Genomic DNA, 27,418 nt, shown 5'->3' on the forward strand with positions numbered 1-27,418 from the left:
GGCGCCCTGCTGCTGTGCTTGCTCTCCTTAGCCAGGTTGCTCATGATGGGTATGAGGACAACGTCAAGAGGGAGGCCCACTTCCTCTCCATTTGAGGAGACCTGGCTTTGTATCCAAAACCTCCTTAGCAATAGGATGGGAGACCCCCCCCAGGTTAGGCCAGGAGGCGGTGGCAAGGGGATGGTGAAATGGCAGCAGGGAAGGACTAAGGCAGGACTTCCCTCAGACCCTCCTTCTCTACTTCCTTCCTCCTTCCTTCCTTCCTTCCTTCCTAAGAACAGAGTGATGGGAAAATATTTGAGATGAGGGAGAAAAACAGGCAAGAAATGCAGCTGGGAAAGTGTCATCCTTCATGAGGAATGAAGCAATGCACCATCATCTGGAAGTGGCCAGCACATGGCCCTCTCCTCACAGCGCTAAGAGGCTGAGCCGGGTGGCACAAATCTGAAGAGAAGCACAACGCTGCACAGCCCCTAGCCTGCCTGAAGTAGCCAGGGCCATGTGCTGGCCACTTCCAGGCGATGGTTCATTTCTTCATTCCTCACAAAGGGTGATATCTCCCTAGCATGCACCCAGGGGGCAGGGCCGATGCGGCAGGGGACGGTCCCTCACTGTTTCCAGATGGCCTTGTGGAGCTAAGACTGAATGTATTTCAACATAGATGGCCACCACAAAATTGTACATTGGCTCCTGGCTGGCCTGGGCCGGAGCCAAGGCAGCGGGGGCCATTCCCTCACTGTTTCCAGGATGGCTTCGCGGGCCACATGAAACCACTTCGCGGGCCGGATCTGACACCCGGGCCTTGTGTTTGACATGTCTGATCTATAACAATACAGTATCCCCTTTAATAAATCATATTATTTGAAATAAGGGAAATCATTTAGTTGCCAACTATTCAATTTCTTTTGTTGTTTAATTAAATTAGTCCTTCCATTGACTATCATGTTATCTTGTTTTTCTTATCCACTTTTTCCCTTGCCTTCTTCATTGTTTCAGCTCTTCCCAGACGCTAAACATTGATGGGCATGTGACAATTCCCTCATACATCTTCAGGCCTTGGAATGAATAATGTTCCCTCTTTCTCCATAGATAGTGGTTGACTCATGTCTCAGTTGTACACTGAGAATGCAAATTTGATTACATTTGGGATGCCCCAGTTCTACACCAAGGGTATACATTTGATTTTTCTTTTATTTTTTCATTTGTGCTTGGGAAAGCAGCACCTTTTCAATGTCTTCACATTCTTTTGAGAGCTATGACCAAGTGGGAGAAACATGACAGTTGGGGAGCAGGAAGCGCATTACTAAAAAAATAAAATAAAATGAACCTATACAAACAAATTCAAAAACCTATAGATAATAATTATAATGGCACATGCCCATTGTTTTTATTTTCGTTACTAAATTCATCTCTCTAGGCCTCTAAGTTAGAAGGATGAAACAGACAAAAAAAACCAACCCTCTTTCCAGAATTCAGTCTGTGTACATTGGAAATCCACAGACTAAGCTCACTAAGTCTATAATTAGCATTCATTCTCACCCAAATGTATCTTTGTTTTGGGGATTGACTTCTCACGTCAACACATCATGTTATGGGAAGTAACAGTATGGTGTCGGCCGAAGCCCTTTCCACACTTTATAGGGCTTCTCCTGTGTGTATCCTTTGATGGGATGCAAGTTTATTGCGTTGACTGAAGGCCTTTCCACATTCCATGCATTTATATGGCTTTTCTCTTGTGTGGACACCTTCACCTATGTTCAGCGAAGCCCTTTCCACGCTCCATGCATTTATATGGCCTCTCTCCCGTGTGGATTCTTTTATGGGAAATAAGATGAGTATTTCGGGTGAAGCCCTTCCCACACTCCATGCATTTATAGGGCTCCTCCCCTGTGTGTATGGTCACTGCTTCTCCTGAAGACCTTTCTACACTCAATGCATTTCTATGGCCTCTCCACTGTGTGTATCCTTTGATGGGTTGTAAGATGATAATGGCTGATGAAGCCCTTTCCACATTCCATGCATTTATAGGGCTTCTCCCCTGTGTGTATCTTTTGATGGCAAGTATGGTCACCGCTTCTCCTGAAGCCCTTTCCACACTCCATCAATTTATAGGGCTTCCCTCCTGTGTGGTTCCTTTGATGGATTGTAAGTTGACTCTTTGTTCTAAAGCCCTTTCCACACTCCGTGCATTTATATGGCTTTTCCCCTGTGTGGATCCTTTGATGGTATGTACGTTCACAGCTTGTTCTGAAATCCTTCCCACACTCCATACATTTATATGGCCTCTCCCCTGTATGTATCCTTTGATGGGATGTAAGTTCACTGCTTGTTCTGAAGCCCTTTCCACACTCCATGCATTTATATGGCATCTCCCCTGTGTGTATTCTTTGATGGGATGTAAGTTCACTGCTTGTCCTGAAGTCCTTTCCACACTCCATGCATTTATAGGGCTTCTCTCCTGTGTGGATCCTTTGATGGAGTGTAAGATGAGTGTTTGTTCTGAAGCCCTTTCCACACTCCGTGCATTTATATGGCTTTTCCCCTGTGTGGATCCTTTGATGGGATGTACGTTCACAGCTTGTTCTGAAATCCTTCCCACACTCCATGCATTTATATGGCCTCTCCCCTGTGTGTATCCTTTGATGGGATGTAAGTTCACTGCTTGTCCTGAAGTCCTTTCCACACTCCATGCATTTATAGGGCTTCTCTCCTATGTGGATCCTTTGATGGGATGTAAGATGACCGTTTGTTCTGAAGGCCTTTCCACACTCCGTGCATCTATATGGCTTTTCCCCTGTGTGGATACTTTGATGGCATGTACGTTCCCTGCTTGTCTTGAAGCCCTTTCCACACTCCATGCATTTATATGTCTTCTCTCCTGTGTGGATCCTTTGATGGGATGTAAGATTAGTGTTTGTTCTGAAATCCTTCCCACACTCCATGCATTTATAAGGCATCTCCCCTGTGTGTATCCTTTGATGGCATGTACGTTCACCTCTTGTTCTGAAATCCTTTCGACACTCCATGCATTTATATGGCTTCTCTCCTGTGTGGAACCTTTGATGGATTGTAAGTTGACTGTTTGTTGTGAAGACCTTTCCACACTCCGTGCATTTATAGGGCTTCTCTCCTGTGTGGAACCTTTGATGGATTGTAAGTTGACTGTTTGTTCTGAAGCCCTTTCCACACTCCGTGCATTTATAGGGCTTCTCCCCTGTGTGTATCATTTGATGGGATGTAAGTTCACCTCTTGTTCTGAAATCCTTTCCACACTCCATGCATTTATATGGATTCTCTCCTATGTGGATCCTTTGATGGGATGTAAGATGACTTGGTTTGCTGAAGCCCTTTCCACACTTCCTGCATTTATATAGCTTCTCCCTTGTGCTTATTCTTTTATAAACAGTCTTATTTCCATCCTCAGTGCATTTATTTGGCTTCTCTCCCATGTGAAAACTTTTCTGTGACGTAAGAGACCCAATTTCTTGAGAAAGTGTGAAAGTCCAATTGTAATTTTTTCCTTTGTCTTTGGATATATAATCTTGTCCTTTGACTTGGGATAGATAGTGCTCGTTTACATCTATTGTATCTTTGAATAGTCTTAAACCTTTCCCAATGTATTTTTTCTTTATTTTTCCTTGTTGATCAATAAAGTCCTGCATCTGTGCATCAATGGAAGATGAGCTTTCTTTATTCCAATTATTTGAAGTGTTTCTTTCCTGCCTTTGGAATCCCGTCCGAATTGCAGGCTTCTCCATTACGTCTCTTTGTTTGAACACTTTCATTAATTCTCTAGCGACTTTATTGTCATTCTCATTATCACCTTCAAAGGAAAAGAGAAATGAAAGTGATAGAAATGTTAGGGGAAATGAACACTCTGTCAGAAATCAAATAGGGGAAAAGATCACTCTGTCAGAAATCAGAAAATCCCTGAGTTATGAACCTTCCCTTAGCGAATGTTCGAATTTACACGATAATCTCCCAGTAGTGTTTACGAAAAACTCGTGAAATTACGAATGTTTCCACACTACGACAGTCATTCACCATTAGGAATAACCACAGTAGCACTGCAACATTCACCCTAGCTAATTCCTCCCCCCGCACCCCAGTCTCCCTAGAGTCACTAGGACTGTGGGTATGCACCTTTGCTTTCTTGGCTGTTCTAGGCCTTTGGTGCTTTCATAGAAAATGGAAGCCTAAAGTAACGCAAGATCATGTGAGATCAGTGATGTGAGATCTCACACTACTGATTTCGAATGATCTCACAGTAGTTTAGACCTCTTTTTCTGCAACAGAGAATTGAACGGAAGCTGGGGGAGGCTTCCAATTGCCTCCGGAGGCCCAATTCGGCAGAACAGAAGCCAAGGCCGGTGGCCATGTGGCTCGAGTTCGGGGTGGGGGTGAGCAGGAGATAGGCACCACAAGCGTCGTGAGAGTTCAGGCACTCATTCTCTGCAAAAGAGGATGGGTACCTGAACTCACAAGATATTACAGCACAGAGGAGCTTCCGTTGACCCTCCTATGCCTCAAAAGCAGGCCGGCACAGAAGAGATGGATCTTTTCAAGGTAAGTCAATATGCCACGGCAGAAATGGAGGGGGAAGCATGAGATATCTTTGTGAATCGTGGAGGCCTTGGGGGCCTGTTCCATCACTAGGCCTTCCATGGCCTTCCCCACCGAGATACCTCATGTGCAAATAATGAACCGCCTATTTCCCCATGCATTCAATTAGCAAATATGTGGATGAAAGCAGGAGGTGATCTTCTTTGAGGTACAAGATTTATTCCCATGAATTTTTGAGTTACAAATGAAATGGGCAGGCTCCATTACATTACAGTGACCCAGCCAGAGAACTCTGTTGTGGACCTGATGGAGATAATAACACAATATGGGAAGGTTTCTGGATTTAAAGTAAATACACAGAAAACTAAAATTTTGGCTAGAAATATGACAGTTTCACAGAAGGCTCTCTTAGAAGGATTAACTGGATTTGAGATTGTTAAAAGGGTTAAATATTTGGGGGTGATTCTGTCGCCCTCTAATACAAAGCTATATAAAAATAACTATGAAAAACTATGGGGGAAAATTCAAAAAGAATTGGAGAGTTGGGAAAAATTGCAATTGTCTTTGTTGGGACGGATTGCAGCAGTGAAAATGAATGTCCTGCACAAATTTTTATTTTTATTTCAAATGATACCGATTCTTAAGAAAGATTCTAACTTGGAGGAATGGCAGCGTGGTATCAATAAATTTGTGTGGGCAGGGAAAAAGCCACGAGTTAAACTTAAGATTATGCAGGATACTCGTGAGAGAGGTGGCCTTAAATTGCCTAATTTTAAACTATATTATGAAGCTGCTGCATTAGTAGGAATAAGCGATTGGATTAATTTGACGCAATCGAGGTTATTAAATCTTGAGGGCCATGATTTGTTGTTTGGCTGGCATGCATATTTGTTGTATGATAAGAAGGTAGATACTGTGTTTAGGATGCATATTTTAAGGCAGGCATTGCTGAGAGTTTGGAAGAAGTATAGACATAAGTTAAGCAGCAAGATACCATTGTGGGCAATTCCAAAACACGCAATAGAAAATATACATGCTGGTTTCAAACATGATGTGACTACGTACAAGGAAATTTTAAGCTTGGAAAGGAATGTTTGGCGTTTGAAATCATATAGCCTCTTGCGAGAAGAGAAGGTTGTTCAAACTTGGTTTCAATATATTCAGTTACGGGCCAGGTGGAAAGAAGACCAGAAAAATGGATTTGCAATGACTGATGAAAATTTGATAAAGCAAATTAGAAATCAGGGACCAGCACATATCAAACGGATATATCTTGCACTGATAGAGATTGATTCAGAAACAGAGCTTGTTAAGGATTGTATGATAAAATGGGCCCAAAACATTCAGGAAGTTATTACAATGGACACGTGGGAAAAGATTTGGGTGAGGAATGTAAAATTTACTCAAGCTCAAAATCTAAGAGAGAACTTTTACAAAATGTTTTATAGATGGCATTTAGATCCTAAAAAGCTTGCAAGTATGTATCCGAATTACCAGCCTAAATGTTGGAGGTGTGGTGATGAAGATGCAACATATTTTCACATATGGTGGACATGTAAGAAGGTTAAGGTTTTTTGGATAAAAGTCTGGTGGAATATGCAGAAGATTTTTAAACGGAGGATAAAGTTTTGTCCGCAATTTTTTTTGTTGGGAATAATTGTCGACGCTACAGTTGTGGACTCCAAGTTGATGTTGAACTTAGTTACGGCAGCAAAACTTTTGATAGGTCAATATTGGAAGAAAGAGGAACTGCCGACCATAGAAGAGTGGACTTTAAAGGTTTCTGACCTGGCAGAGATGGCGAAGATTTCGGCCTATTTGAAAGATCATTCGCAAGAACGTTATATGGAGAAAATGGATTGAGTTTATCCAGAACAAATATAGGGTTAAGAAGTTTCATGTAGCATTCGAATAAGTCTTCTTTCGTTTTTTTCTTCTTTTTCTATTTTAGTTTTTTATATATATTTAATATTGCTAAGGTTTGTTTTATCCTATATAAGCTAGAGAGTGATGGATTTTAGAATTTATAGTTGTTAGTATATGGTTGTTTATGATTGCTTTTTTATATATATATACCTTGTATTTAGCTCTGGGAAGTCGGGGGGGGAGGGGGGGAGGGGGGAGGTAGGGGGGGAGGAGGGAGGGGGGGAGGGAGGGAGGTAGGGGGGAGGTAGGGGGGGAGCAGGGAGGGGGAAGGGGGGCTTTTTAAAGGAAAACTGTATTTTAAAACTTTTCAATAAAAAAAAAAGATTTATTCCCATGAATTTTTGAGTTACGAATGAAATGGGCAGGCTCCATTATATTCGTAACTTGAGGACTACCTGTAATTGCCTTCAGGTATTTTGCCAGATTCCAATATATTGTATATTTGTCTAATTATTATGGTTTGGTATAGAAATGATAATATCGCAATTCAAAAAGCATAAAAACTTGTAAAAGGCTGTGCTGGACCAGTATGTAACTCTGGTCCATTATATAGCTAGATTAGGAATTAAGAACTGTGTTAGAGCATTTAGCATTTAAAGGGTTAAACGCTGTCTCTTTAAGAGATGGACTCTGGGAAATGTAGTCTACTTGTTAGTCAGTCCTATATCTTATCTAGTCAGTGGGAGGAGCTTCAAAGTTTATTACAGGATGTACTGGCTACGTGCCAGGGTGGTTAAAGCCCTTGTCTAATCAAGCATCATGCAAGCATCTATTGGCATTCGTAACCATGCCTAGCTGAGATGGGGAATTATTCCTTTTTACCTACGAGAATGGACAGATATGACTATGACTGGATGTATCTACTGCAAAGTAAGTCCCTGCTTAGAATTTCTGGACAATAAATATTTGTTTAAAACCATTTTCGTGGAGTTTATGCTGTCTGGATCAGAACTATAATGCATCTCGGTTCCCGGTTCCAGAATAAAGGCATTAAGTCAAAAAACATGAGTGGCAATTCTTGATAGGATTGATACGGAAGCACCTGGGCCAAAATATTTGAAAACTGTTTGATGAAGTTTGGTATTACTGCAAACCAAGGAATTACTTTGTTACTAATATGTTTAAATAGAAATACAAAAAACAAATACAGATTGCCATTGACCTATTTCCTTAATAGGAGCAGTGGAACAGCATGACTTTTCCTTCTCCCTCTGAGGAGAGGATATCTATTTGGAGATGATTTCATAAGAAGCAATCCGTGGCATCTGACTACAAAATGTCTTCCTGAACTGCCTGACTGCAGAATAGGAAACCCTTACCAAGAGAGGCCACGTTCTTATAATTGTCCAGCATGACTTCCCAATGCAGCGTTTTCTGGTGAGGATCCAGTAGAGACCACTCCTCCTCTGAGAAATACACAGCCACCTCCTCAAAGGGCAGAAGACCCTCCTGAAAGGCAACAGTTCAGAACAGATTGAGGAGGGACTATAGGATCTATCCTATTGTTTAGAAATTCCCAAAGCAAAGCTATGAACTAAGGTAAATGGTTATGTTTAGTAGGATTCCATACTTTAGGTGAGAAAGTGGACAGAAGAAAAAAACTTTTGATTGAAGAAATGTTTTAGACAGGTTTCATCAACTTGAATGATTTTGTAGGACTTTCAGTGCAATTCAGTTAAGTAACCCCAATTTCCTTCTGGATCAACCTCAAGATCCTTCTGGATTTACCAAATATCCAGCCAGCCAGCCAGGATCAATTCATCCATCCTCAATCAAAAGGCACTCAGTGTCAGGAGACAATCAATTAGCAGGTGGCCCTTGGAAAACCCACCAATCAGTGACACTAACTTGTTTAACCTGGGTTTAAAGGCATAAATGTCTCTGTAGAGGAAGGGATTCTTTGTAGAATTTTATGAAGTGGCTAAGAAGGAGCAATCCTGTTCATCCTCAACGCCTTCATGAAAGAGCTGGGAGAGATCAGCCATGGATCTGTGTTTTGTGCCATCAATATCCAGAGACTCTGCCCCTCCTCCGATTGCAAGGAAACTGGTAGTAGTCTGAGCCATTGACTCGACAGTAAATAAGAAAATGGAGAACATTTTTTGAGGAAGGCATTTCTTAGCCTTTGCAAAGCTGGATAGTTTGGCCTCCAAATCCAGGCACAAATCAGGGGATTAAAAGGTATTTTGCAAGCCAACAGGGCCTTGATTATGTGCGCTTTCAGAATAATTTTTATTTGGAGGAATGTCCTGGGATTTATAAAATCTTTCTTCTTAATCACTTATTTTCTTATCAATGATGGTAAATAAAACTTTTAAAAATGTTAATATCCCGGTGTGAATATTAAATACTTTTGAGGATCCTTGCACAAATGCAACTCAAAGAATTACAGAAAGAATGGGTGCCATGAAAATATCTGTAAAACATTATTTACTGAAAGGTTGGGAGAATAATTACGGGAAAGAGTTTTGTTTTTAAAGTAGTAGTCTTAAAAGAAAATCCTAAAAAAATCCCCAATCAAAAGCTGAGGGGACAATGGAAGAAGACAGTAGAGATAGTCCTCTACTTACAACAGTTTTTAGTGAGTGTTCAAAGTTACAACAGCACCATGAAAAATGGCTTATACCCAGTTTTCACACCCACGACTGCTGCAGCATCCCCGTGGCCACATGACCAAAATTCGGATGCTTGGCAACTGACTCATATTTATGACGGTTCCAGGGTCCTTGGGTCATGTGATCACCTTTTGTGACGTTCTCAGAGCAAAGTCAATAGGGGAGCCAGATTCACTTAACAACCATATTACAAACTTAACAACTGCAGTCATTGACTTAACACATGTGGCAAGAAAGGTCATAAAATGGAGCAAAGGTCACTTAACAAATGTGTTGTTTAGCAACAAAAATTTGGGTTTCAATTGTGGTCATAAATGAAGGACTACCTCTACTATGTACATCAGCTGATTTCCCGAGGGAAAAGGAAAATACAAATCTAGTAAATGAATGTTCTTCTCTTACCTGAGCTGGAGGTTCAATCATGGTTTCCGTTCCCCCAAAACAAAATGTCAACTTCCTTCTATTCTTCCCTGTGAGGTAGATAGAATTTCAAGAAGCATAATTAATGAAATGCTATAGAAGGGAAAACACAGAAGGTAAGAAAGTTAGGATTTATCAGAGGAGTGGAAGGACCTTATTATTACCTCTTGAGGTGTCCTGATTTGGATCTTCCTGAGAGATCCTCCTGAAAAACAGTTCTTGAGGGAGATTTGAAGGATGCCTCATTCTTTCAGGATCTCTGATGTCCATTGTAAAGCACTTGACATAGTATGAAGGAGAAAAGCATTAATGGTCATCAAACATCATGAAGTGGTTTTTTACTGCAAAGCACTCAGTATCGATCAATTAGGCTGAGAAGTAAGAAATAAATGGCTCTGCAAGATCTTTCTTCTAGAAAGGATAAGCAACTATAGAAAGAGTGAAGCATCTCCACATAGTATGAATGCCAGAGAACTCTGGTAAGGAGGTATTAAGAATTTGAATACATTGATCCAATGGCAAAGAATTTTGTGTATAATATAATGCCTGAACAACAGGAAGATATTTGGGTGAAAACTTTAAAATTTCTATTAAATTATAATTTGGAACACATGTTTTATAAAATGATGTATCAATTCTATTTAATGCATGATAACCGGCCAAAGATGTATAAAGGAAATGTTCAAAATATAAATGTAAATAAGAAACCCATTTCGGTGGACAAACCGAAGAAATACTGGTGTAAGATTTATATTTTACTGCAGAAGATTCTCAAAGTGGGTATAAAAACTAAACCAGGGACTTTAATAGACAAAGAGATTGAAAAACAATCTCAAACTTTGCTGTTTTATATGTTGAGAGCATTAAGAATGCTTTTTGCACAAAAACGGAAGGATACATTAATTGCCATAATGGAGAAGTTGCTGGAAAAACTGACGGACCTAGCAGAGACGGCAAAATTAACTGCTTTAGTTAAAGAAAAGAACACATCCAACCTGGTTTCTACTTGGAAATCACTTCTGGATCTTTTTCTTGGGATAAAAAAATAATGAAATTTAGAGTTTCTTGTTATAGAATGGCTAGTTCTAGTACATATTAAGGATGTAAAAGTAGAAGTCGGAGGCTGTAATGTTACCATTTTATTTGACTGCGGGGGAACCTTTACCTTTACCTTAAAGAGTCAAAGTCAATCATTTTCCTTTTCCCCTTTACCCTATACGTCTTTCTCTTCAATTCCCACCAGTTCCTACTATTTTCAATTCTTTGTTTTTTATATTTTGATAAGCTTAATAATATTTTTAAAAGGAAACAAAAATTTGAACATATTATTATATCCAAGTCCTTCTGGGCTCCCAAGAGGAAGTCCTCTCACCTGCAACTCAGCCTGCTCCTTGTTCTCCTGTGCCTGGCTCAGGAGGAAGCCTTCCACCAGGGCCACCGCCTGGGAGCTGCTCTCTGCTCCACACTCCCGCACCCAGCTCTCCATCTGCAGGGGCAGAATGGCCAGGAACTGCTCCAGAACAACTAAGTCCAGCATCTGCGCTTTTGTGTGCTTTTCTGGTCTCAACCATTGGCTACAAAAGTAGTGCAGTCGGCTGCAAAGTCCTCGGAGACCCTCATCCTCCTGATACCGGATGCTCCTAAAATTCCAGGACTGAAGTGGTGAAAGGATGGTTCCATCGTCCAGGATCTTCTGGCCAGTTCTTGCCCAGATCTCCTCACCGATTTCAGACTGAACACTGGAAGGACCTTTTCCAGTTCCCCCACTTGCTAAAGGAAGGCTCGCCATTCTTTCTCCGTCCTGTAACACAAATCCAAATGAGTTCAAGGAAACCAAATTCTTTTTCATTCATAGCAATGTTCATCTAGCCATGGGAATCAGAACAAGCCATTAACCCTCTTTGCCAAAGAGATAACTTTGTCTCTAAAGAAGATGAAGGAATGACCTCCTTTTGCAACTCTCTGATAGAAAACAAATTCCAACAAATAGAAAGTAGTGGATTGGATTGTTCATCGATACTCATCCCCATAGAAGAAAGTATTTTTCTGGCCTGGTAAACTGATAACTTCAATAAGAAGATTCAGTGTATTTGGCATTTTGGATTATTTCTATTTTTTTTACTCATAAGGAATGACTTGCTTTTTAAAAATATAGATCTACATTTACCTATAAGCAGGGTTCAGGCAGCATACAAAAACTCAGAACAGTTTAACAAAGCATGAAAATTCAGTTCACAAAAAACCGAATGCCATTCAATTGACCCTGGCTTAGGATGTTCCATTTCTGTTCCTTCACACAGGAAGGCAGGTTCACACAATGTGTCCTAAGCACAAAAAGGTCAATCAGATCCAGGGGCTCAGTTCACATGAAACACAAAGGCTTAAATGCACAAAGCTTAACATAATCATCTGTTTACCCTCCTAAAACAAATTGAGCTGCAGAGGAGTCGAACCTAGTTTACTGTCATCCAGCACAGAGTGAGAACGTAGGCATAATCTTTTGCATTTTCAAACCTTTTCTTATTTCCTCCTTGAGATTTGCCATGCAAGCTCTCCCACTACCCAGGAAATAGGGCGTGTAGGACTATTCAGGCTCCCCCCCTTTCCTTTCTGGCATCTGGATTTCTTCCTGAGGGCAACGTACGTGGTCTAGACTAGCACACACAGAGAGAAACATACACACAAACACAGACAAACAACCCCCTTTGTCACCTGTGCCTCTTTCCTTCAAGACTTTCTTGCAGCCTTTTTAACCGCCTGCGAAGTTCAAAGGGTTAAAGAGGGAGAGTCCAGCATCCTAGAAAGGCAAGGCTTACTGACGTCACTTCCTTCCCAACCGGCCACAGCGGCCCAACGCTGAAGTGCGTGGAGTCCCTTTCTCTTTGCAGAGGCCGCCCTCTGGTGGATTTTCTGTGAATGGAAAGCGCTCCTGGAACAAGGAGAGACGGAGCATTTCCCATGCGGGGGCAGGAGGGGGCGCTCACGTTTCCCTTGATCAGGAAGCCGCCTCAACGTGCTTTAGGCAATGTTACACTTCCGAAGAGTGTTGTATTTAAAGCTTGTGGTCACTCACAGTCTCACAGCCCTGGGAAATAGCTACACTTTCACCCACACTCTGAGGCACAAATGGTTCTTTAAAATACAGGGAGAGTCAGTGAATTTAAAATAACAGACGTTTACTGGTACAACATATATATTTGTTCTTTTTCACATGTACATGCACATCCACGCTCATCCATACTTACCTAAGTCCTTCTCGACTAGGCTGGCTGGCACTAGCCAGAGGGACAGAAACTGCCAGCTGCCAACTCTAGATGAAGAGCAATTCAAAAAGTGTTTGTACTTTAGGATCCTTTCCCTCCAACAAATTCCTTGCTTTTTGCTGATTCATCAGATGACAGTTATTCTTGTTGATTTTCAAGCCTGGTAGCTGTTGATGGGATTTGGAGAGAGCTTTCACATCAGCTCTTGTCCAATTTCTTTTGTCTGGATTGAGTGATATTTTACTTTCTTTCCTTAGTGACTTAGTTCCTTCTTATTTATTACTAAGACAGGAACTTGGGATGTATCTCTAACTTCTTAAGTTCAAGAGCCCTCCCTTCACACTGGAAGAATCTGGCCACTTATCCTGGCCCTTTCTGGATCTCTTTCCTTCAAGAGTTCTGCGCAGCTCAAATGCTCAAGAGAGTGAATACAGCATCCTAAAGAGGCAAGACCGGTTGATGTCAATGCCTTTCAATCTCCCTTCTGGAAAGCACTGTGTGGCGTTCGCCCTCCAGTGGCTCAATGATGGAAGGCCATTGTGTTGCCTTCTCTTTGCAGAGGAGCCCCTGGTGGACTCTCCGTGCAAGGCAGGTGCTCATGTAAAGCGGGAAGAAAAGGTACATTTCCCATGAGAGGCGAGGAGGAAGGAGGCTGATGTCCACCCTGAGCAAGAAGCCTTGTGAATCCATGTGCTTTTGACAATATAAGACTCCTCTCCAAACATCTATTTTTAAGAACGATTCTGTAGAAACCACACCCCTGAATAAAGGTAACGGGGATCAAAGGAACAGACACAAAATGGAATTTAGTGTTCTTTGTACTCAAGGGGGTCACAATAATGCTCTCTTGGTTCTGCATCCCATAAAAGAGATCAGTGGGAAACTTGACAGGCTTTCAACATTCTGTTATTATATCTCACAACAATATCATAGAGCCCCAATAGGCTTTGTGGTGCCCAATTCTTGGCCTTGCTTGCCTGAAAGGGCTGGTACCCTCCCATTGGAGAGATCCTTCAAGGAAGCAAACTGTTGAGCTCCTTGGCAATCACTTTCTGCCCAAGTTGCAATGTAGACATTGCAGTAGTTGCACTTATGGATCATTATGGAAATATCTGTCGAGAGAGATATCTATTCTGTGTGTGCTCCGTGGATGTCACAAAGGTGCTTTTTCAAGAGGCAGCTGGACTTTCTTGTTTTTCTTTGGAGACATTTTGCTTCTCTTCCAAGAAGCTTCTTCAGCTCTGACTTACATATTATCATACCTAGTTATAGAGCAGGATGGTGGCTCAGTGGTTAAGATGTTAGGCTTGTCAGGTGGAAAACTGTCAGCCCAGATTCAAGACCCAGTTGCCCTGCGATGTGATGAGCTCCTGTCCTTGCGTCAGCTCCTGCCAACATAGCAGTTTGAAAGCATGCAAATGCCAATAGATAAATTAAGTACCACTTCAGTGAGAACGTGACAGGGCTCTGTGATGCCATGCTGGCCACTTGACCTCAGAAATGTCTTTGGACAGTACTGGCTCAATGGGGTTGAAACGCTGATGAGCACCGCCCCTCTACCAGAGTAAAATCCACAGGACCTCCTGTACCCACTTAATATAGACGTCTCTAGGGAAAACTGGTAATGTGGTGGAATTGCTAACCTACAGATTAGATGGGAAGCAACAGAAGGGTGATCTCTGTAAGATGGAATAGATTTGAGTTTATAGGGCTCATGATTCCAGGGAAATTTCATCTTTGGGTTTGATGTATCAATGCATGATTCAGAATTTAGAGTTCTACCTCCTCGACTCACTGGGTAGTCCTGCTCATCAATTTTTAGCTAATTGCAATATGGTTTTTAATAGAAGTTAGGTTGCACAAAGATGAGGAAATCCATCAGAAGTGATGGCCTTCGGAGATGTAGGCAAAGGAACCTGGATGAGACATAAACTACACAGCAGCACAAAAAATAAAAATAAAAAATAGGCAAGAAGAACAAGCTGCAGAACAGGGTTTAAAATTGATTGGAATCCGAGTAACTTTCTCAGTAAAATTGCAACCTTCAACTATTACATTTCTGTGGTTATTGTTTAATTAAATAACAGTCCTCCCATATATATGTTGTAATCTCGTTTTGTGCTGTTACATCAGCCATAAAGTATTATGCAGTGCATATTGTGCTGCCACCATGTGTTGTTTGCGAACTACAATATTTATGTTAATTTGTTCAGCCAACCCCTCCCATTTGTGACGTACCTCCTGTTTCTTCTTTACCCTGAATGTTCTATCACTTCCAGAGCACCATTCACATGCAGTCTCCTCTCATGGTAGGACCATTACTGTCTTTGACCTTGAAATACCATCCATTTCATCATCTACTACATCTTGTCTGCTGTAATCTTCTCTGCATGCAGAGAAGATGATAAAATGGTAATTTCATGAGTTCTGCTATCTGGCAAAGGCTGTTAACAGTGATAGTATCCACTTATACAGGCTAGGCACAGGGGTCTCAGCAAGGGGGTACATCATTAAACAACAGTCAGAGTCAGAATAGTCAAAGACAGTAGAATTCCTACAGCCTGCAATCCATATGTGTGTGTCATATCTACAAGCAAGCTCAGTGCAATCTGCCATCTTGTGAAAGCACATGGTCGCACAAGCTTACTGCACATCTCCTGTGTATGCTGAAAACTATTTCTGTACATTGGACTGTGTTATAAACCCTGTCTAAGCTGCAATTCGTCTTCTTAAAGAGACAGTACCCATTTTTTGCAAAATGTTAAAAATGTCTAGACAAGGCTCTGAACACTCTTTTATCGCTGAATCAACGCAGATGCATCATGCTTCTGACCACACAGATGTACAAGGAGCTGATTCTGCTGAGCAGAGTGTAAAACCCAAACGTACAATGAGACCAACACAGAAAATCAGAGAAAACTATGAGACAATTAGAGATGAATTCTCCAGTAATCTGTCAGACCTATGCGACAGAACTGAACACTTCATGTCAGTTTTCCCATGCTTTAATGATAATCCTGCTGAATTAAGGACTATAGATCGCCTATCTGCCGCCCATGAACGTTACCAGCGGCTGTCTGCAAAATACACAGCCTTCTTAAAGGACTCTAATATAGATGACTCCTCAGCAGAACTAACCAAGACTGATGCACTAAACCACCTAAGAGCTCTCCTAGTGCTAGATGCAAAGGATAAGGCAGAACTCCGTATTGCTCAACTGCAGGAGACCAGATCTCATAGATCCACATCAACTAAACACACAGCACGTTCTTCTAGATCCTCTCGCTCCAGGACTTCAACATTAAGTGACAAGCTGGTAGAAGCCCGTGCATGTCTAGAAGTAAAGAAAGTGCAAGTTTCCTTTGCCAGAAAGGAAGCTGAAATAGAAGCTCAGAGCAAGACCCACAAAGCAGAGGTGGAAGCTCAGAGCGAGGCCCACCACGCAGAGGCGGAATCCCAAATAAAGATTCTTCGAATAGAAAGGGAAGAAGCAGCTGCCCTAGCAAGGCAAAAGGTCTTTGAACAAGCAATGAAGGAAAGCACTGATTCAGATTGTTCTATCCCAACAGAAATGGAAGATCCAGTTGAACGCACAAGTAAATATGTGCTAAAGCATAACATTTGCAATGATACAGAGCCATCTTCTGTACCTCCTATGAACAACACTGTTCTGACTCTCAACACAGAGACCTCAAACCTGCAAAAGCCTGAGCCTCTTCAACTCCACAACACAAGTGCGTCAACACTTCAAACCGCACCACCTCCTGCCTATGACAAGGTGACTTCCAGCAACAAGCAATGGTTTAATCAACAGCCAGCACAAGCCTTAGAGACTAAACCACAGCTGAATCGTCTTGGAATGTCATTCAATCCTGGTACACCTCACCCTTATTCACCAGAGAACTTTCACACCCAAGGGGTCCCACAAGTTTCTTTGGCACCAAGGAGTGAGAGATCAGATCTCTCTGACTTTGCCAGATACATGATTCTCCAAGAGCTCATCAACACTAGCCTCTCAAGGTTTGGTGACTGTCCAGATAACTACAGATCCTGGAGATCAACCTTCAAAGTTGCTATTGCTGATCTCAACCATACCACCAAGGAGGAACTTGATCTACTCATAAAGTGGCTGGGGCCAGAATCTGCAGATCGTGTTAAAAGACTGAGAACAGTACCTGTTGGCTCTCCAGATGCAGGTCTTGCTGCTGCATGGGCAAGACTTGAACAAACCTACGGAAGCTTGGAAGCAATAGAGAATGCTCCATTCAAACGACTGCAAAAGTTTCCAAAGATAGGCAACAAAGATAATCACAAGCTTCAAGAACTAAGTGATATCCTCATGGAGATAGAATTGACAAAAACAGACCCACGTCTACCTGGTCTAATCTACCTGGACACCTCCCATGGTGTCAATCCAGAGATGTTAAAACTGCCATACAACCTGCAGGAGAAATGGACACAACAAGGCTCAAAATATAAAAGACACTATAATGTATCTTTCCCTCCATTCTCATATTTTTACAGGTTCATCAGCGAACAAGTCTGGACAAGAAATGATCCCAGCTTCAACTTCAGTTAATCCAGTGTGCCTGCTCCACCACCATCATCAAGGTATGACAACACAGCAGCTAAACACAGAGACTTATGTGGACCTGTGTTTACAAAAAAGACGGACATCTCACCTCCTGTACCATCTGCCCAACAGAGTGGTTCAGGTGATGGAGATAGATCCTAATCGTCGGTGCCCTATTCACAAAAAACCTCACCCTCTTAGGAAATGTCGTGAGCTTAGAGCAAAGACTATACAAGAGCGGAAAGAGGTTCTCCAAAAACTTGGAATATGCTACAGGTGCTGTGCTTCTTATGATCATTTTGTTAAAGACTGTAAAGCCTTTGTCAAGTGCACAGAATACAGTAGTGACAAGCACGTTACAGCTATGCATCCTACTCCACTTCCAGGCAATCCACAGCAACCACCTGCATCCAACTCTGCTTCAAATCATGGCAGGGAGCAACAAAGTCATGCTCCAGTCACAGTAAATGTTTCATCTTCATGTACTGAAGTGTGTGGGAAAGGTTTAGTCACAAATGCTGTGCCAAGATATGACTAGTCAAGATATATCCAGAGAGTCAACCTGAAAAAGCTACCAGGATGTATGCCATAATAGATGAGCAGAGCAACAGATCCCTGGTCAAACTCAAATTCTTTGATATCTTTGGCATACAGGGACATGCAACACCATATACTCTTAACACCTGTTTTGGTCATGTAGAGACCTCTGGCAGAAGAGCTGAAGGGTTCATGATCTCTCATATCAAAGCAAAGAATGGCATACCATTGCCATCATTGGTGGAGTGTGACCAAATACCAGACAACAGGGAAGAGATTCCCACTCTAGAAGCTGCATATCATCATCCCCACTTAAGGCACCTGGCTACTGAGATTCTTCCAATGGACATGGATGCTGACATCTTAGTCTTGCTGGGAAGAGACATTCTTAGAGTTCATAAAGTACGCCAGCATTGCAATAGACCTTATGATGCCCCATATGCACAAAGACCTGACCTAGGCTGGGTAATAATGGGAGATATATGCTTAAATAGAATGTGCACACCATCAGAGATCAACTCCTTCAAAACTCACATGTTAAGGAATGGGAGTGCATCTCACTTCAGACAATACCCTCACCACCATGAAGTAAAGGAGAAGCCTCTTGAAATCATCCAGGCATCTGATGTTATCCCCATCACCTGTGATGATAACTTAGGCAGCACAGTGTTTTATGCCACACATGATGACAACAAAATAGCCATGTCAGTTGAAGACAGAGAATTCATCAACATAATGGACACTGAATTCTCCAAAGATATGTCGAACAGCTGGTTGCACCATTACCTCTTCATGCCTCAGGAGAAAGCACAGCTGAGGTCTTCAATCTTCAAGATCCTGACGATCCAGAGATTCGTCCTGACGTCAAGACCCTTCTCACCAGATCTGAGCAGAGCACCATTATCGACTGTCAATGCTTTGAATGGTTCTCCAACTGGACAAAGCTTGTACGCATTATTGCAAGGTTAGTCCATATTGCACAATGCTATTACACCAAATCTAGTGACACTGAATGTCAAGGCTGGCACTTCTGCCAAAAACCTCTCTCTGCAAAAGACAACTGCCTCTGGAATCGATGGAAGATGGAGTGTCTTTCTCTTTTGCAAGGACGCAGAAAATGGCAACATCAGAACCCCAATCTCCAAGTTGGAGACCTTGTTCTGCTCAAGGACCAACAAGCTGAAAGAATTGAATGGCCCAAGGGACTCATTGTGAAAGCCATTCCCAGTAATGATGGGAACATACGTAAGGAGGAGGTAAAGGTTGCAAGGCAAGGCACCATAAACTTTCTTTTTTTATAATTTTTATTAAATATTTACAGACACATACACACTAAGTATATACATTTCAAATTAAGAAAAAAAAGGAAAAGGACAAACAAACATTTAACAAACATGCAAATAAACTAACTGGGGATTAAAAACCCCTGTGCAGTTATATATAATTACATCCCGGTAAATCTTAAATCTTATTTAACATTGTCTATTTCGACTATTAAATATTATCATAAAGATTACTATGAAGTGTCATATTAACTATTCTAGGTTTGTTCTATTTTTTAACCAATCATACCATCGTTCCCAGTTGGTGTAATACATAGATTCTTGTTTCTGTTTTAACATGTAGGTTAGTTTATCCATTTCAGCACAATTCAGAATCTTATTAATTAACATTTGGTCCGTTGGAATATTTATATCCTTCCACTGTTGAGCGAAGGTTATTCTCGCTGCTGTTGTAACATGTACAAAGAGATACCAATCTTGTCTATTAATTAGTTTTGGCTTTATACCAAGTAGGTAAGAGTCTGGAAGCTGAGGGAAGATGACACCAGTTATTTGTTTTAACCAGTTTTGGACCTTCTCCCAATATTTCTTACTCTGAGGGCAAGTCCACCACTGGTGAAAAAAAAAGTACCCTTGGCCAGTCTACATTTCCAGCATTTATCAGAGGCGTCTGGAAACATTTTGGCTATTCTAGCTGGCGGCAAATACCATCTATAAATCATTTTGAAATAGTTTTCTTTGAATGCCGAAGATAATGTTATTTTCATCGTTCTGGCCCATAATGTCTGCCATTCCTCTAGTTCAGACATGTCAAACACAAGGCCCGGGGGCCGGATCCGGCCCGCGAAGTGGTTTCATGTGGCCCGCGAAGCCATCCTGGAAACAGTGAGGGAACGGCCCCCACTGCCTTGGCCCTGGCCCAGAGACCCTCCTTCTGCCAGAGACCCTCAGATCTGTCCTACTCCTGCCCAGGCCCCCATAGACACCCTTGATGCCAACGATGTAGAGCTGGCCATGCCCACCCAGTAGGCCATACGCACTCTAGCCACGCCCACCCAGTAGGCCACGCCCACCCTGGCCATACCCACCCGGCCCCTTGAGGGCAACCACAATGCTGATGCGGCCCTCAATGAAATTGAGTTTGACACCCCTGCTCTAGTTGGATCGACCTCCCTATATTTCTCCCCCAGGCTATCATTGTATCTTTAACGATGTCATCATCGATGTATCTAGCTAGGAGGAGATTGTACATTCCAGAAATAAATTTTAGTCCTGGGCCTTCCAAACTTTTATCGAGGGGTTGACTAGTTTGGGAGATGCCATATTCCTGTTTATCCTTAGAGAACCTGGTTTGGATTTGAATGTATGACCACCAGTCTACATCTATACCTTGTATCTGTAGTTGTTCTCTAGATTTCAGATTCCCTTCTTCATCCACCAGAATCTTGTAGGACCAGTTTCTTTTCAGATTGTGAACAGTCGGCTGGGTTGTTATCTCCAATGGGACCACCCATTTGGGAATCTTGGTATACATTCGTTTTTTAACTTTTTGCCAAATTCTGATCAAAATTCTCCTGATGTAGTGGTTAGTAAAGTACTTGGATGGAGTTTTTTGATATGACCATAAAGTTGAGTGCCATCCTTGGTTAAGGTCAAAGCCTTCAATAGTTAATATACGTTTCCTCAACAAAGATACCCAATCTTTAATCCAGAGGAGTGCAGAGGCTTGATAGTATAACTCCCAATTTGGAAGTCCCAAGCCCCCCCCTTGTTTTGTGTTCCTGGAGCATTTTTTTCTTTATTTGTGGTTTTTTACCCCGCCAAACAAATTTCCCTATTGCTTGATCCAATTTCCTAAAAAATTTATTGTCTAAATTTACGGGGGCCGTTTGAAATAAAAAAATCCAATGTGGGAGGATATGTGCCTTGATTGCGGCAATTCTGCCCAAAAAAGATAATTGAATATTTTTCCACCTGTCAAGGTCTTGTAGTGTAGTGGCAAATAATTTATTATAATTAAGTTCTTTAATATTGGAACATTTATTGGTTAATTCGATTCCCAAGTACTTTACTTTTTTAGCAAATTTTAACCCCATAATTCCTTCTATTTCTTTTTTCTTTACATCAGTTAAGTTTTTGGACAACATTTTGGTTTTTTCTCTATTTATTTTCAGTCCTGCCACCTCACCATATTGTTCAATCTTTTTTACTAAATTTGGCCCAGAGACTAGGGCAGGGGTCAGCAACCTGAAACAGTGAAAGAGCCACTCGGAACCAGTTCCCTCACAAAAGGAAAAACTGGGAGCCGCAAAAAAATGTGTGCGCATGCGCGTACATGCGCACATGCGCAGAACAGGGTTCGACTGAAGAGTGGAGTCAAGGCGAGATATGCACCTACCCTGCATATTTGAATTGATTGGTTGAACTTTTTTAGTCCCACTTTTTTTTTGGACTACACATAGCAGAGGACTGGGAGCCGCAGGAGACGGCTGAAAGAGCCGCATGCGGCTCCAGAGCCGCGGGTTGCAGACCTGCGGACTAGGGGGTCCTCTAACACAAACACCAAATCGTCGGCGAAAGCCTGAAGTTTATATTCTTCTCCTCTAATTTTGAGGCCCCTAATAGACTCATCTTGTCTAACTGAATCAAGAAATGGTTCCAGAGCCAAAACAAACAATAATGGGGAAAGAGGACAACCTTGTCTGGTGCCCTTGAAAATTCCAAATTCTCAGGACATCGCTCCATTAAAAAGCAGCCTAGCCGACTGTTCAGAATATATTGTTTGAATTGCATTCATAAATTTAGGGCCAAATTCCATTACTTTTAATTGATGCATAATAAATTTCCAATTAACTCTGTCAAAAGCTTTTTGTGCGTCTACAAATATCATCACCATGGGCCTATCTGAAAGTTTCTGGTAGTACTCCAATACATTTAAAATTATTCGCACATTATCATTAAGATGTCTATAGGGTAAAAAACCATTTTGGTCCTGGTGAATAAAGTGGGAAAGAAATATTTTTAGTCTTCCTGCCAATATGGTCGTAAAAATTTTGTAGTCTACATTCAATAACGAAATTGGTCTGTAATTTTGGATCAACGTCAAATCCGAATCAGGTTTAGGAATTAAGGAGATATGAGCCTCTCTCCAAGATTCGGGCATTTTTGCATCAGTTAAAATGTTATTAAATATATCCCTTAATTGAGAACCTAGCAGGTCAATGAATTCCTTATAAAATTCACAAGGCAGGCCATCCGGGCCTGGAGTTTTCCCCCGTTTGTTTTTTAATAGCTTCCTCAACTTCATCCATAGTTATTTCCTTATTCAGAAGTTGTCTAAAAGAGTCCGAGATCGATTGGGGGCGATAATTCTGAAAATATTGTTCTAACTTACTTTGTGGACATTCTTCCTCACTATAAAGTAGTCTATAAAATTCTTGTGCAATTTTTAGTTTTTGTTCCTTATTAATCACCAGGTTACCATCCTGATCTTGTAGATAGTCTATCCTTTTTGCTCTTTGTTCCTTTCTTAATCTGTAACTTAACCACTTCCCCGGTTTATTAGCGTGTTCAAAATACCTCTGCCTGCTCCTCTTAATTTTATCTGCCAGCTCTTTTTGATCAATCAAAAGAATCTCATGTTTGATCAAATCTTTTTTTTCTTTATGCTGGGAATTTTGGGGATCTAATTGCAGCGCCTCCTCTATTTTTGATAATTTTGAAAATAGCTCAACTCTTTTTAATCTTTCTTGTTTCCAACTATAGGCCGAATGTTTTATAGCGAGCCCTCTCACTGCTGCCTTAGCTGTGTCCCAAATAGTTTGCAGAGAGGTGTCCTCTCTTTTGTTTTCTATAAAAAAGAATTCTAACTCCTTTTTTGTACTTTTGAGAAATTCCTCATCTCTCGTTAAATCTGGTCTCATAGACCACCTCGCCCTTTTTTGGGGGGGTCCTGCCCATTTGACTATTAAGGGGTGATGGTCTGCCCATACATTGGTGTTTATCTCTACCTCTATAATGGTCTCTTTAATCTCAGATGTTGACCAAAACATATTTATTCGAGACCATGAATGGTGCCTGGGGGAGAAATAGGTGAATTGTTTTTGAGTAGGATGTAAATCTCTCCATACGTCTGAAAGTCCAATTTGGGTTACTAGCTTATCCCATATTTTAGGCAGAATTTTCCTTTGTCTTTTTATGTACCTTGGGGGGCCTGCCCCTGGTTCGTAGTCTTTATTAACATCTTTAATCGCATTAAAGTCCCCCAAAATACATATATTTTCATAATCAAGATCAGTTAGTTTCTTATATAACTTTTTTAAAAAAGTTTTCTGATCCGTATTAGGCACATATATAACTACTAATAATACCAGTTTTAAACCTATTTTAGTTTCCAGCGCTAGTATTCTTCCCTCTTCATCAGAGTACACTTGTTGTGTCACTAATCCTTTGCGGTCGTACACAGCAATGCCTCGTTTTTTCTGACTGGCCAAGGATACATATAATTTCCCCAATTGGGGGCACTCTAATACTTTTTGATGGTTTTTACATATATGAGTTTCCTGTATACAAATCAAATCACAATTTTGTTTTTGTAAGTTAAGCCAAATTCTTTTCCTTTTAGCAGGGGCATTTAATCCGTTAATATTAACGGAAAACAAATATAATTCTTCTTCCATGCTCTTACTTACCTGCGGCCTTTTGTCTCTGTGATCTAGTTTCAACTTGTAGCCCTGTTGCATTTCCAGTCCTATTGTTGCCGTTCATCCTCTTTCCTTGGTCATCCTGCTGCTCTATACTGGGTTCTTGTGAAGTTTCTTCCATATTCTTGCTCTCTGTTTCTCCTTCACTTTCTTGATCAAATAAGGTAACTTGTGTTTCATAAAAGTCCTGTGCATCCTGAAGTGACTCCAGTTTAAGCCTTTGAGTCTGCCACGTGAATGATATTCCTTCTGGTAGTAGCCAACGATACCGAATCTTATATTTCCTTAAAAAAGTTGTGAGAAATTCAAACTGTCTTCTCATATCTCGTACTCTCTTTGGTATTTGTGGCAGTACTGCTATACTTTTTCCCTTGTATGTAAATGTTTGGAGCCTGGTTTTCTGGAGTATCTCATCTCGAATTGACTTTTTAGTAAGACGGACATGCACTTCTTTGGGTAGATTATTACGTCTGGCATAACTAGTATAAATGCGATAAACTTTGTCCACATCTTGTAATATCTCGGTTTGGTCTCTTCCCAAAATCCCAGCCATAACTTCTCCCATCACTTCTCGAAGGCATTCCTCTTTTTCTTCCATTATATTCTGGAAACGTAGGAAGTTCCCAGATTTATCCATTTCCAGCATCACCATCTCATTTTCCAATCGTTTGTTGACTCTGGCAAAATGGGCATCCATCCTCCCCAATTTCTCATCTGTTTTGGCAATTTTCATTTCTATACTTTGCAGTTGATCTTCATGTTTAGTTAAAATATTCTGTATTTCCTCGAATCTTGTATGAAATGGTCTAGTCTCGTCTGTCAATATTGCCACATTCGATTTTAGTTCCTCCAGTACCTTAGATGTAGATTCTTGATTATTGACCAAGGTATCTTGGTTCTTAAGAACCGTATCCTGTATTGATTTAAGCATGTCTTGCCATTCTTGGGGTATAGTTAAGGATTGGCTTGCAACTGGGATATCTTCTGCAGATTTCTTCAGCATCTGTGGAATCGTTGTCACAGGGGAGGAAGAAGCTATAAGTGTCTTCTTTTTGAGGGATGTGGTGGTGGTAGTTGTTGCCATCTTTGGGAATTCTAAAATATCCCTCCAGCCAATTATACACCACCACGTTCTCTGGTCTGTATCGTTCAGTTTCACAGTAATAATATATTTCCTTTGCCTTCCTAATCTCAAATTCCAATATCTTAATATTCTAATATAATTCTAAAGTCAAAAAGGATACATAGATTTTCAGCTTCTAGTATTAATATTACTTACTTTTGTGGCTTAATATAATTAATAATAGCACTAAGAATAATAATAACTAATAATAACAATCTTACACACTATTAGTAATAGTAAACTTAGTCAATATAGGTTTGATTAAACAGCTGGATTAGTATTTAACTATAAATAAAAGTTAATAACCAATGACCAAACTAATTCTAGTAAATGATTCCTAAAAAAAAGGAGCTATAGTTAATTAAAGTTAAATTGTAGGATAAGTTCGTTTAGTCATTTAGTCACTAGATGGGAGTAGAGATCACAACTTTGTTTAGAGGACAGCAAGCAGATCAAATTTGACAGTTCATGCAAATGGCGTCTGGTCTCTGTTCCGAGAAAAAGGAAAAGAAAAGCATAAAGTTTAAATCTGCCAGTATCCTTTCCCAACACAGGTCAAAATAATCTTGTCTTGTAAGCAGCATAAACCTCTCCAATCAGCTGACAAACACTTTGTAACAGTTCGCCTTTCATTTTCCTTGCCACTTTCTCCACTCGTGCTGGTTCACGTCAGCTAAATCCAAACTCTTAAGAACAAGCTTCCAGTTCACTTTCCTCACTTTGTTCAAAGTTAAAATAGATTGCGGTTTAGAACAGATGAGATTACCGGGATGTTCTGGCTTCCAGCTTACAGCAAGTCACGGCTCCAGGACGCCATTACAGGCATCTTCTTGACACGTCCGATCCCGGGGAGTTCTTCAGCTTCCCTTCACAGTTGCACTCTGCTTCGGAGCTGGAATGCTCCCCTCACTTTCCCCAAGCTTTTCCCGCTCGAGGATGGCTTTAATTAGCCGTCAAACAGGGCAAACGGAGCTGTCGGCTTCAGGAGAAAGTCCCTAGCCTGCTCCGCTCCGCCGTGACGTCCGGCGGAAGTTCCTGCAAGGCACCATAAACTTTCAACAGACCCATCACAGAACTTGTCTTGCTTTTGCCCTTTGGAGACTGAACTCGTCGCCTTTCCTTGTTGGATCCTGAGTTCAAGAAGAAAAGTGATTTAAACTTTAATCTAGACTATTTGAGGCCTGAAATTGCAGTCGTTATTGTTGCAATATATGCATGTTCCTCTTTTATGTCTTTCAGGTCTTGAAGACAAGCAAATCACAAATATTTATTTGCATTTGAATAACTATCGTTATAGGATTATATAGTAGTATTTTACAATACCAGACGGGGAGTGTGCTGTTACATCAGCCATAAAGTATTTTTTTTATTTTTTTTTATTTTTATTTATTTTATTAATATTTCTATACCGCCCTTCTCCCGAAGGACTCAGGGCGGTGAACAGGGCAAGAATAAAAAGACAGAATTACAAAAGTTAAAAAATAATTAAATAAATGCCCACTAAAAACAATTAATACATAATAAAAAACCCCAATAAAACACAGTAAAAACCCCAGCAATCCCCCATCAGGCCAGGCCGGCTTGTTCGAACAAGTGTGTTTTTAGATCGCGGCGAAAGGAGCGAAGATCGGGCGCCATCCGGAGCTCAACCGGTAACTGATTCCATAGTACCAGGGCGCCCACAGAGAAGGACCTCCCCCTGGGGGCCACCAGTCGACATTCTCTGACCGGTGGCACCCTGAGGAGGCCCTCTCTGTGGGAACGCACAGGGCGGAGGGAAGTTGATGCCGGCAGCAGGTGTTCCCTAAGGTACTCCGGACCCCTGCCATGTAGGGCTTTGAACACCATTACTAGTACCTTGAATCTCACCCGGAAGACAACTGGTAACCAATGCAGCTCATGGAGCAGAGGTGTAACATGGGAGTATCGGGAGACTCCCAACACAACTCTCGCGGCTGCATTCTGTACCAGTTGGAGCCTCCGGGTGGTCCTCAAGGAAAGCCCCATGTAGAGAGCGTTGCAGTAGTCTAGACGAGAGGTCACGAGCGCGTGAGTGACCGTGCATAAATCATCCCGGCGTAGATAGGGCCGCAACTGGCGCACCAGGCGAACCTGGGCGAAAGCCCCCCTAGTCACAGCTACTATGTGGTCTTCCAAGGTGAGCCGTGAATCTAGGAGGACTCCCAAGTTGCGAGCCCTATCTACAGGGGGTAATAGTTCACCCCCCATAGAAAGAGATGGAATGTCTGAATAGACCCGGGATGAAGGTATGCAAAGCCACTCAGTCTTGTCGGGGTTGAGTTGAAGTCTGTTCCTCCCCATCCAGACCCGAACCGCCTCCAGGCAACGGGACATCACGTTGAGGGCATCACTGGGTTGGTTTGGGGTCGAAAGAAAAAGCTGGGTATCATC

The 27,418-nt window shown here is 41.5% G+C and overlaps 1 protein-coding gene across 1 annotated transcript; it reads right to left on the minus strand.

The window, feature by feature from the left end:
• Positions 1 to 1,448: 1,448 nt before the first annotated feature.
• Positions 1,449 to 10,970, minus strand: LOC310635387 (uncharacterized protein). Its single transcript, XM_083354266.1, has 5 exons — positions 10,897 to 10,970; positions 9,689 to 9,803; positions 9,507 to 9,574; positions 7,809 to 7,938; positions 1,449 to 3,823 (listed from the first exon to the last, which is right to left on the minus strand). The coding sequence occupies exons 2-5, from the start codon at positions 9,792 to 9,794 to the stop codon at positions 1,941 to 1,943; spliced, it is 2,187 nt and encodes a 728-aa protein (XP_083210392.1). The 5' UTR covers positions 9,795 to 9,803; positions 10,897 to 10,970; the 3' UTR covers positions 1,449 to 1,940.
• Positions 10,971 to 27,418: the final 16,448 nt, after the last annotated feature.

This window comes from Vipera ursinii (genome assembly GCF_947247035.1).
Source record: "Vipera ursinii genome assembly, chromosome: 2".
NCBI lineage: Eukaryota > Metazoa > Chordata > Lepidosauria > Squamata > Viperidae > Vipera > Vipera ursinii.

Coding starts and splice junctions, on each gene's coding strand:
- LOC310635387 (XM_083354266.1), bottom strand. CDS start 9,794: ATGGACATCAGAGATCCTGAAAGAATGAGGCATCCTTCAAATCTCCCT. Junction 7,939..9,506: donor TGATTGAACCTCCAGCTCAG/GTAAGAGAAGAA, acceptor GTTGCCTTTCAG/GAGGGTCTTCTGCCCTTTGA. Junction 3,824..7,808: donor TAAGAACGTGGCCTCTCTTG/GTAAGGGTTTCC, acceptor TTTCCTTTGAAG/GTGATAATGAGAATGACAAT.